The sequence below is a fragment of the Trichomycterus rosablanca genome, chromosome 9 (assembly GCF_030014385.1).
Source record: "Trichomycterus rosablanca isolate fTriRos1 chromosome 9, fTriRos1.hap1, whole genome shotgun sequence".
Classification (NCBI taxonomy): Eukaryota; Metazoa; Chordata; class Actinopteri; order Siluriformes; family Trichomycteridae; genus Trichomycterus; species Trichomycterus rosablanca.
In genome coordinates, this window is record NC_085996.1 from 1600414 (window position 1) to 1612731 (window position 12318).

Consider the following 12318-nt stretch of genomic DNA (forward strand, 5'->3'; position numbering starts at 1 on the left):
ACTGCTCTGTAGCTATGCAGCAGTGGCGATTTCTCTAAGACTGCAAGGGAAGCTCAGCTTCCCCTAAAATGTCCAAAATTAAATGGTCAAATATGTACAGTTGTGTTAACATTTCATTGACTACAAATGCGTTAGAATACGTATATCTCGAGGATGAGTTCGTTCAGAATCAGCTAATTATCACAAATCGACTCGATTTTCTTAACTTAACTCATACATTCCCGTATAGATGCATTTGCCCACAGAAGCTGAGCGTCTCTTCACTTCTATGGGACTGCGTTGAGGTTTTTTTTTCATTGCTTCGAAACTCGCCGGTCATTGGATAAATGCCTCGATTTTGTCCCGCCCCCGGACGCTGAGCGTCTCTGGGGGTGAATGGAGCTGTGGGCGGGTGTGGACGCTGAGCTTCTGCAAGATGATTGGAGGATCAGTCGAAACGCTGAATCCCGTTTTGATTGACAGCTAGTTTGAGCGCTACACCGTCACTTCTCAAACTCAAACTCAGAAGAGGCTTTATTGGCATGACAAATAGGGACATTCGTATTGCCAAAGCAATACACTTCATTAGTCACTTAATCACTAGGAGCTTCAGTCCCATCGCGGATTTTGCAAGTGAAGTCGAAAGACAAACTGCTGTAACCCATTTCAGGCCATTTTCTTGTAAAAGGAACAGAGGGCAGAATTTATGTGTAAATAAATTGACAAATTTTATGATGTAAGCCGACAATGAGCTTCCCCTCTTTGAAAGACCAGCAGCCGCCACTGCTATGCAGTATATGTAAAACTCAGGTTACATTCAATCTGTCAAAGTGTTTGTACTTTTTTCGAATTTATATTGTTGTATTTTTTCTTTATAGTGTGTATTTGATTTGATTTGATGTACAATGCTACTGGGACTCTAATTTCCTTCGGGATCAATAAAGTATCTGTCTGTCTATCTATCTATCTATCTATCTATCTATCTATCTATCTATCTATCTATCTATCTATCTATCTATCTATCTATCTATCTATCTATCTATCTATCTATCTATCTATCTATCTATCTATCTATCTAATACCTGCTCTGTGGGGGTCCTGACCATTGAAGAACAGCATGAAAGGGGGTAACAAAACATGTAGAAACAAATAAACTACAGTCAGTAATTTTAGAACTACAAAGTGCTTCTATATGGTAAGTGGAGCTGATAACATGGACAGTGAGTGTAGAAACCAGGAGGTGATTTTAATATATTTATTCTGTTTGCTTTATCCTGGTCAGGGTTGTGGTGGGTCCGATTAATTGAGCAAAAGGCAGAAAACACACACACACACACACACACACACACACACACCTCTTTACTAGAAAATCTTTTCATTCTTTTATGTTTTAGTTTCTTTGTGTTTATTTGACTTTTTCCAGCTTCTGTTTTTTTTATAAGAATTAAAACCTAAAAGAAACCTGAAGAATCTCAGTATGAATGAAAGTCTCTGTTGTGAATGTTGGTTCGGATCCACTGCTGAGCTTCTGCTGAGCTTCTTCACGGTTCGATTCGATTCTCTAGATCAGAGGTCACTAACAGGCGGACCACGGTCCGGGTCCGGACCCAGAAGCTGTCCCATACGGACCCGGACCTATAGCCAAAACAGAAAGTTAGGATTTGAAACCTGACGGAGCGCTTCTATTTTAACCGGCGCAGCTTTTGTAGTCTTTACGGTAGCGGTTTAGCGGATGAGAACCAATCACTTGACACCACTCAGCCAATCAAGTCTGTGCATTCCAGCCGGTAAACACTGCGACTGCAGTGCAGACAGTTGAGAGAGTTAGAGGCGAGTTACATGTGAAAAGACGGTGGAAATTAAAAGAAAGATAGCGAATGTAGAAAAAATTAAGGGAGAGATACAGACAACTGTGCAGGAGAAAGTTGAGAAAAAGACGAGTGAGACAGGAGACAAATGGCGCTCTCCAAAAAAGAAACGTGTACAGCGAAATTACAGCATTTAATGATGGAGAGACTCATTTCTGTTCTTACTTCCCACTGGAACACAATTTATTGTCCGGTCCGGGTCCTCTCTGTGTGTGCATGTTCTCCCCGTGTCCGCATGGGTTTCCTTCGGTGCTCCGGTTTCCTCCCACAGTCCAAAAACATGCAAGTGAGGTGTATTGGAGATACTAAATTGTCCATGACTGTGTTCGATATAACCTTGTGACCTGATGAATCTCGTGTAATGAGTAACTACCGTTCCTGTCATGAATGTATCCAAAGTGTAAAACATGACGTTAAAATCCTAATAAATAAACAGACATTTGATTTGACAGTTATTGATAACATGCAGATGTTGATACAACTACTAGGCTACATTATACTATATTGTATATATGTTATAGTGGTTAAGGTACTGGACTAATAAACAGAAGGTTGCCGGTTCAAGCCCCGCCACCACCAAGTTGCCACTGTTGGGTCCCTGAGCAAGGCCCTTAACACTCAATTGCTCATTGTGTTCCGCTCATTGTGTAAGTCGCTTTGGATAAAAGCGTCTGCTAAATGCTGAAAATGTAAATGTAAATATCAATATATTTACATTATATATATATATATAGTTAAACATTTCGGACCTTCGCTTCAAGAAATTTTCTCTAACTGGACCCCTTTAAATTTTAGTTGAATACCCCTGCTCTAGATGATTGTGTGTAAAATCTCATCACAAACACGATTCCTACAACCAGCATTCATCTGACACCAGCTTTATTGATGGAGAAGAAGGGAAAGGGAAGAGAAGGAAGCAGCCGGCCGGAGATATTCACGTTCTCAGCTAGATCCACATCTCGTTTCAGAACCTGGGTAAGGAGCGGGCGTCACGTCTTCGGCTTTATTTGCTACGGAGCTCTGTTCTGCCCCCAAGAGGAAATGATTTAATTTTCCAGATCTAAGAGTTCCACAGGGTAGAAGACATGCTGAGCAGGTACATCAAGAATATGACGATGCTGAGATAACTGATGATGCTCTGTATGGGGTGGTGAAGCCAGAATCCTGGTACTGGAGGAGCCCAACATCTCTCAAGATGAAGCTCAGCTCACAAAGTCCCAGAATTCCTTCAGAAATCCAACACGAGGTGTTGAAGCCAGAATCCTGGTACTGGAGGAGCCCAACATCTAAGATGATCAAGCTCAGCTCACAAAGTCCCAGAATTCCTTCAGAAATCCAACACTTGAGGTGTTGAAGCCAGAATCCTGGTACTGGAGGAGCCCAACATCTAAGATGATCAAGCTCAGCTCACAAAGTCCCAGAATTCCTTCAGAAATCCAACACTTGAGGTGTTGAAGCCAGAATCCTGGTACTGGAGGAGCCCAACATGTAAGAAGATGAAGCTCAGCTCACAAAGTCCCAGAATTCCTTCAGAAATCCAACACTTGAGGTGTTGAAGCCAGAATCCTGGTACTGGAGGAGCCCAACATCTAAGATGATCAAGCTCAGCTCACAAAGTTCCAGAATTCCTTCAGAAATCCAACACTTGAGGTGTTGAAGCCAGAATCCTGGTACTGGAGGAGCCCAACATCTAAGATGATCAAGCTCAGCTCACAAAGTCCCAGAATTCCTTCAGAAATCCAACACTTGAAGTGTTGAAGCCAGAATCCTGGTACTGGAGGAGCCCAACATCTCTCAAGATGAAGCTCAGCTCACAAAGTCCCAGAATTCTTTCAGAAATCCAACACTTGAGGTGTTGAAGCCAGAATCCTGGTACTGGAGGAGCCCAACATCTAAGATGATCAAGCTCAGCTCACAAAGTCCCAGAATTCCTTCAGAAAGCCAACACTTGAGGTGTTGAAGCCAGAATCCTGGTACTGGAGGAGCCCAACATCTAAGATGATCAAGCTCAGCTCACAAAGTGCCAGAATTCCTTCAGAAATCCAACACTTGAGGTGTTGAAGCCAGAATCCTGGTACTGGAGGAGCCCAACATCTAAGATGATCAAGCTCAGCTCACAAAGTCCCAGAATTCCTTCAGAAAGCCAACACTTGAGGTGTTGAAGCCAGAATCCTGGTACTGGAGGAGCCCAACATCTAAGATGATCAAGCTCAGCTCACAAAGTCCCAGAATTCCTTCAGAAATCCAACACTTGAGGTGTTGAAGCCAGAATCCTGGTACTGGAGGAGCCCAACATCTAAGATGATCAAGCTCAGCTCACAAAGTCCCAGAATTCCTTCAGAAATCCAACACTTGAGGTGTTTAAGCCAGAATCCTGGTACTGGAGGAGCCCAACATCTAAGAAGATGAAGCTCAGCTTACAAAGTCCCAGAATTCCTTCAGAAATCCCACACTTGAGGTGTTGAAGCCAGAATCCTGGTACTGGAGGAGCCCAACATCTAAGAAGATGAAGCTCAGCTCACAAAGTCCCAGAATTCCTTCAGAAATCCAACACTTGAGGTGTTGAAGCCAGAATCCTGGTACTGGGGGAGCCCAACATCTAAGATGATCAAGCTCAGCTCACAAAGTCCCAGAATTCCTTCTGAAATCCAACACCACCACCACGAGCAACCAACAGTTCTCAGAAGCACCCGGAACTAGAGATGTACCGATCAGGGTTTTTGGCACCGATTTCGATCTCTAATCTTCTTTGAGGGTGATAGGCCGATAGCCGATTCGGATTGGGGGGGGGGTTGACGGGGGGTTTACTTTTTAAACTAAAGCAATTTATTTTTTCACCCACAGGAGACATATTTCATTAGTCTAACTGACCACACACGCAGGTTTAATGTTATCCAGTTCAGTCTGAAAAAAACTTGAAATAGGGAAACAGTGAAGATAAACCGGTGCCAAATGCTGCCACGTGTGTGTGTGTGTGTGTGTGTCTTTAAGAGAGACGATCTGTTCGCAGTATTGATATAAGTGATTCACGAGTCGATTCATTTTATGCGAAGCGTTTCTCTTCTCAGTTATCTCTCCGTGTTAATTAATTAATTAATTAATGTCGTGGTTTTAAATAAACACCAGCTACTACAGAACATTCTGTGTGACTCTCTTACATTAAAAAGCTTCATTAAACCGCTATTACCACAGAGCGGTAACCGAGTCAGAGTCGTTCTGTCTGTGGAGCTAAAAGTTTTCTGTCAGTCACTGCAAATGATCCTGAACTAACCAACTTAGTAACTAATAAACTTTTGCCTCCGATTGGCTCTGTAACGTTTTCTGCTCTCATCTACATCAAAAGCAAGAACCGCTTACGATTTACCAAAGTGAACCACGAGTTCATATAATGTGCTCATAGAATTGACTTAGATGGGGTCGGGTTGAATTATCTTTTTAAAGTAAATATTTCAATCGGCAAAATTCCATCGTATGTATGATGCACAACGTTAATTATGTTATTTTAGGTTGTAAAGTGCGATGTTTGTTGAATGGTGATACGATGGTTGGAGCTTTGTAGCTCAATGTCTGGATCAATCCACTGAGCTGTTAAGCTTAACATGGAGATGATGTTTGTATATCACACGATCGGATCTGCTGAATTTAGGAAATATCGGCCGATCGCATATTTTGATAAAAAATCGGCCGATTTCGATACATAGCCGATCGATCCTCCCATCTCTACCAGGAACCACAGACTCTGGTATCATGAGGACTTCTGGTACCAAGATGGAACCAAGTCTGTGGAACAGCGATCGTATCCTGCACAGAGAAGTTTAAGACAACCCCGACCCTAAGAGCACCGGAGAACATTCCGGTACACCGGAGCTCTCAACCACGAAGCTCTCAGCCAAGAAGCAAGAGGGAGCAAGAGGGAACAAGATGGACCGGTCCAGGTCTGGAGGGACCAACATGGGGCAGAACGCAGCAGTGCCAGGCGGATGGTAAAGGGAACGGCATTTTCACGTCGATAAAAGCTGAAGTCCTGAAGGTGAAAAAGCTGGTTTAAGTTCTGAATCTTCTGCTCCTCACCAAAATGATCTTACATGGAGAATTGTCTGAGAATGTGCTATATAGCTGAGGAGGGAATATCATTTGGGGGATTGTGGGGAAATTAGAGGGGGGAAACTTTGTTTGATCTCTTGTTGCAGATCCTCTTCATGGTCTGCCAGGATCTTCTGAAGAATCCCAGGATCTGGTCCTTCTTCTTCTTCTTCTTTTTCTTCATCTTTTCTGCGGTGCCTTTGGATGAGAGAAGAAGAATGAAACACGGTTTGGTGATGATGGTTTGATGAAGAACTGGATGTAGAGCCGTTACTCACAGATTGCTTCTTTAGCTGGAGCTTCAGCGGGCAGCTTCTTTACCGGCTGAACCAGGATCTTCCTGCAGGTTGGATCGATTTCTGGTATCGGGTCAGTCATGGTGGATTTCTCACTCTTCTCCTTTTGACCAAAAGTATCCTTGATCTCGTCCAGGACAGAGTTGGTCTGCTGACAGGAGGCCACATTAAGCTCCTTTGACATGATGCTGATGGTGGACTCAGGGCCCCTGACCTTCTGGTCCTTATTTTGAGGGACGTTGGTCACCTCGATCTTATCCAGGACGGAGTCGGTCAGCTGACAGGAGGCCACATTAAGCTCTTCTGACATGATGCTGATGGTGGACTCAGCGCCCCCAACCTTCTCGTCCTTATTTTGGGGGACGTTGGTCACCTCATCCTCATCCAGGACAGAGTCGGTCAGCGGGGAGGAGGCCACATTAAGCTCCTCTGACATGACGCTGATGGTGGACTTAGTGACCCCAACCTTCTCTTCCACACTATTGGGCAGGTGGACGTAGGTGCTCCCCAGTGAGTCCTGGACCTGCTTGGTAACGATCTCCATGTTTGATCTCTTGTTGAAGATCCTCTTCGTGGTCTGCCAGGATCTTCTGAAGAATCCCAGGATCTGGTCCTTCTTCTTCTTCTTCTTCATCTTTTCTGCAGTGCCTTTGGATGAGAGAAGAAGAATGAAACACGGTTTGGTGATGATGGTTTGATGAAGAACTGGATGTGGAGCCGTTACTCACAGATTGCTTCTTTAGCTGGAGCTTCAGCGGGCAGCTTCTTTACCGGCTGAACCAGGATCTTCCTGCAGGTTGGATCGATTTCTGGTATCGGGTCAGTCATGGTGGATTTCTCACTCTTCTCCTTTTGACCAAAAGTGTCCTTGATCTCGTCCAGGACAGAGTTGGTCCGCTGACAGGAGGCCACATTAAGCTCCTTTGACATGATGCTGATGGTGGACTCAGCACCCCCGACCTTCTCGTCCTTATTTTGGGGGACGTTGGTCACCTTGATCTTATCCAGGACGGAGTCGGTCAGCTGACAGGAGGCCACATTAAGCTCCTTTGACATGATGCTGATGGTGGACTCAGCGTCCCCAACCTTCTCGTCCTTAATTTGGGGGACGTTGGTCACCTCGTCCTCATCCAGGACGGAGTCGGTCAGCAGGGAGGAGGCCACATTAAGCTCCTCTGACATGACGCTGATGGTGGACTTAGTGACCCCAACCTTCTCGTCCACACTATCGGACAGACGGACGTTGGCGCTCCCCGGCGAGTCCTGGACCTGCTTCATGAATTCTCTGTTAATGTAGATGGTGATGATCTCCATGTCGTCGTCCTCAGGCGTCGGTGTGGATTCTCTCTGGATCTCCATCTGATTCACCCAGGAGAAGAAATTTAATTCAGTTCTTTTATTAAAAATTCATTTCAAATCATTTCTGTTATTAATGCTGCAAAATTCTTTTGAACTGATTAAATATCGAGTCTGAAATGAATTCACAACACTGGTGATGTTGTGGATCAGTTTTTATTATTTATTCTTTTTTATTTCATATACAAATACTAAAACGTCCTGAAACGTCTCATTTATTACATTCAGATAAGAGCTGAAACTGTCAAATGTTCATTAGATCAGATGAAATGAGATATTAGATTATTTTAGATCAGATATTTTAAGATTACATGAGATCAGATTAAATAAAATGAGATGAAATGAGATATTAGATTATTTTAGATGAAATATGATGAGATTATATGAGATCAGATGAAATGAGATATTAGATTAGACATTAAATAAAATCAGATGGTTGTTTGTTCTCACCTCTCTCTCTCTCTCTCTCTCTCTCTCTCTCTCTCTCTCTGTTGCTTGTTGCTTCTCTGGGTGCAGAAGTAAAATGATGAACTCTCTCCCTCCTCCTGAAGGACCTGCAGCACCGCGATCAGGAATCATGTGACGTCACAGTAGGTGAAGCAGCCGCTCAGCGCAGGTGTGTCGCGTCACCGCACCGCTGCCAAGTCACGTGATGAGTTTAAAATAACGGTTTAAAAGTATTATGTATTATTGTAATAATTGGTTTTAAAGCGGCTTAAATCATCATGAAGTTTTAAACTAAGATCAGTAACTGGTTCCAGTGATCATTCAGCTCTGTACATCTCACACCTCAACACTGAGTGTAGGTTTAAACTCCTGCATGTCACGTTTTATAAAGCTTCTGTGGAATTTAGTTAAAGTTGCAAATGCTGCGAATTCTGAGAATGTACAGAGTAAAATGCACTGTTTATGTTTTATCTAAAACTATTTTATATTATAATTCAATAAACAAAATAAAACTAAAGGATATTTGAGCAAATCTTAGATCAGAACCGTCCTGCAGAAATCTCACACAGAGACGTGATTCCTCCCACTCTTATAAATGCAACTGACTTTATTTTAACAAAAAAGTGACATATTGCAGCTTTTAAACGAACAAATAAATAAATAAACAGCGTAAACATCAGTGAGTCTGTTCAGGAGGTTTAAAGCTGCAGTGTGGAACTCTTCAGGATTTGGAGAGTTGGAGACCCCCTGTGGAAGAAAAGCGCAACTGCAAGTGATTGATGGAGGAAAAAATGCTGCATCTAGATTTCTTTTATTTTTCATTTATTTATTCACTGTCTGTTTCACCAGTGCTTAATCCTGGTCAGGGTCGCAGTGGGTCCAATTCATTGGGTGAAATGTAGGAAACTTTTACCTGTTGTTTACTGCTGAAAAGAAAACAGCTCTGTTGTGATCAGATTGTTTAAGTATAATTAATTTAATTTTTAATATAAAATCTTTTAACACTTTAATGTTCCAGGTTTATAAGAGTTCTTTCCTGTGTTAAACCCTCACCGATGCTGCAGTCAGTTCCTCACAACAACCGCTTTTATTCACCTCCATTAAATCCCTCCGTCTGAACGAAGTGGGGTGACGGTAAAATATAAACATGGATCTAATAGCACTAGCACTATTGCTGATTGTAATGTTTAACCTGTAGCGTCAGCTGTTCCGTCATCCGGTAACCATCGGTGACCTGGGTATAAAATGTATTAAATAATGAACGAGTTCCACACTGCAGCTTTAACCTCGAACATCTTCACATCGTCTCACGTCACGTCCAGTTTTATGTTTAATTTTCTTTCAGCTTTTCACAATGATAAAACGCTGATGACAAAAATCTAGTAAAAATGGTGACGTTTGGTTTACAAACTTCGGTTTTTTTTAGTAAGGCAGGAGCCACGTTACTCATTTTACAGGTTGGAATATAAAAACAGGTACTTTCATTGCATCCATAATACAGGTTAATATATATACAGTGTATCACAAAAGTGAGTACACCCCTCACATTTCTGCAAATATTTCATTATATCTTTTCATGGGACAACACTATAGACATGAAACTTGGATATAACTTAGAGTAGTCAGTGTACAGCTTGTATAGCAGTGTAGATTTACTGTCTTCTGAAAATAACTCAACACACAGCCATTAATGTCTAAATAGCTGGCAACATAAGTGAGTACACCCCACAGTGAACATGTCCAAATTGTGCCCAAATGTGTCGTTGTCCCTCCCTGGTGTCATGTGTCAAGGTCCCAGGTGTAAATGGGGAGCAGGGCTGTTAAATTTGGTGTTTTGGGTACAATTCTCTCATACTGGCCACTGGATATTCAACATGGCACCTCATGGCAAAGAACTCTCTGAGGATGTGAGAAATAGAATTGTTGCTCTCCACAAAGATGGCCTGGGCTATAAGAAGATTGCTAACACCCTGAAACTGAGCTACAGCATGGTGGCCAAGGTCATACAGCGGTTTTCCAGGACAGGTTCCACTCGGAACAGGCTTCGCCAGGGTCGACCAAAGAAGTTGAGTCCACGTGTTTGGCGTCATATCCAGAGGTTGGCTTTAAAAAATAGACACATGAGTGCTGCCACCATTGCTGCAGAGGTTGAAGACGTGGGAGGTCAGCCTGTCAGTGCTCAGACCATACGCCGCACACTGCATCAACTCGGTCTGCATGGTCGTCATCCCAGAAGGAAGCTGACGCACAAGAAAGCCCGCAAACAGTTTGCTGAAAACAAGCAGTCCAAGAACATGGATTACTGGAATGCCCTGTGGTCTGACGAGACCAAGATAAACTTGTTTGGCTCAGATGGCGCCCTGGTGAGAAGTACCAAGACAACTGTATCTTGCCTACAGTCAAGCATGGTGGTGGTAGCATCATGGTCTTGGGCTGCATGAGTGTTGCTGGCACTGGGGAGCTGCAGTTCATTGAGGGAAACATGAATTCCAACATGTACTGTGACATTCTGAAACAGAGCATGATCCCCTCCCTTCGAAAACTGGGCCTCATGGCAGTTTTCCAACAGGATAACGACCCCAAACACAACCTCCAAGATGACAACTGCCTTGCTGAGGAAGCTGAAGGTAAAGGTGATGGACTAAACCCAATTGAGCACCTGTGGCGCATCCTCAAGTGGAAGGTGTCATATACGGTAGTAAAAAATGTGTTTGCGCTTGTACGATGTTATTTACGGCAGTAGAGAGCCGAGGGCTGGGAGGGGAGATAAACACAAGGAGAGGGTTACCGAGACGGTGTGTGTGTATGCTGTTGCATGGCTGAAGCTCATTAATAAAAGTTAACCTGAGCAAAGTAAAGCCTCCGATCCTTTCCTTTACATGGTGTCAGAAGTGAAAAAGTAATGGCGAAATTCAACCCTCCGACAAACTTTTCTTTCGACAAGCCGAGTGAGTGGCCGGATTGGAAGCAGCGTTTCGTGAGATTCAGAACCGCTACTAAGCTGGACAAGGAGGATGGCGCTGTGCAAGTGAGTAGCCTGATATACGCTATGGGAAGCGAGTCTGAAAATGTCTACCGTTCATTCGCATTTGACGAAGAGGGACACAGAAATGACTTTGACAGAGTGCTTGCAAAATTCGATGAGTACTTTGTGCCCAGGAGGAATGTAATACACGAACGCGCGTGTTTCCATCAGCGAGTGCAAAGACCCGGTGAGAAAGCCGAAACTTTTATAAGAGCTCTGTATGAACTGTCTGAACATTGCGACTTTGGCGCTAGTAGAGACGAGAATATTCGCGACCGAATTGTGGTGGGAATACTCGATAAAGATGTCTCACGGAGACTGCAGCTAATGAAGGACCTGACACTAGCACTGACCATCGAGACAGTCAGGCAGTCGGAGGAGGTTACTTCACAAGTCAGCATGCAGGGAGAAGCAACAGGAGTAATACATGAGGTCACGCACAAGAGCAGCAAATACACCAAGCACCAAGGTAAGCCAAAAAGTTGATATGATGGACAGTGTGGGAAATGTGGCAAAAGAAGGCACAGTAAAGATGAAAACTGCCCAGCGAGAAAATCCAAATGCAATGCATGCAGTAAAATTGGACATTGGGGTAGAGTGTGTCGAAACAGGAAAGCTGTGAGAGAGGTGACTGAACTAGAAGCGCAGTCATATTTTCTAGGGGCCGTGAGTAAGGCAGAGGGTTCATCAGAACAATGGGCTGTCAAGCTGCTGGTGGGCTCCACACCGGTAGAATTTAAAATCGACACTGGCGCTGATGTGAGCATCATTAGCGAGGAGGCCTACCACTCACTCATCCCCAGAAGACCACTAGAGCCTGCAAATATTCCATTGGATAGTCCAGGTGGTGAGCTGCAGTGCATAGGGCGAGTTCAGAGCACTGTGACCTATAAAGGAGAAACACACCCAATCACAGCATATGTCATCCGCGGGCACACTGTAAGCAACCTGCTTAGCAGACCACTGTCAGTGAAAATGAATCTGGTAAAAAGAGTAAATCAATTAGTGTGCAACAGAGGACATTCACAAGCATTCGGTGAGCATGGGACATTAAAGACTGAACCTGTAAAAATACAGCTGAAAGACAATGCTCAGCCATATGCAGTACATGCAGCACGGCGTGTACCTTTCCCCATGTTGCAAAAGGTCAAAGAGGAGCTCCAGAGGATGGAGAGAAATGGCATTATTGCGAGAGTGACGCAGCCCACTGACTGGTGTGCACCTATAGTGCCAGTCTTAAAGAAGAGCACAGGTAAAGTCCGTA

At 43.7% G+C, this 12318-nt stretch overlaps 1 protein-coding gene across 5 annotated transcripts; it reads right to left on the reverse strand.

The window, feature by feature from the left end:
- Positions 1-1175: 1175 nt before the first annotated feature.
- On the reverse strand, positions 1176-7651 carry LOC134320238 (uncharacterized). 5 transcript variants are annotated; one of them, XR_010013620.1, is made up of 5 exons: positions 6955-7651; positions 6209-6874; positions 5919-6128; positions 2013-2268; positions 1176-1614 (listed from the first exon to the last, which is right to left on the reverse strand). XR_010013620.1 is itself a non-coding variant. In XM_063001567.1 (3 exons), the coding sequence occupies exons 1-3, from the start codon at positions 7583-7585 to the stop codon at positions 6001-6003; spliced, it is 1425 nt and encodes a 474-aa protein (XP_062857637.1). In that variant the 5' UTR covers positions 7586-7651; the 3' UTR covers positions 2710-6000. The 5 variants fall into 5 exon arrangements, 1 of the variants encoding a protein (XP_062857637.1); XR_010013619.1 differs by having other exon boundaries at positions 1176-1779; XR_010013618.1 differs by having other exon boundaries at positions 1176-1889.
- Positions 7652-12318: the final 4667 nt, after the last annotated feature.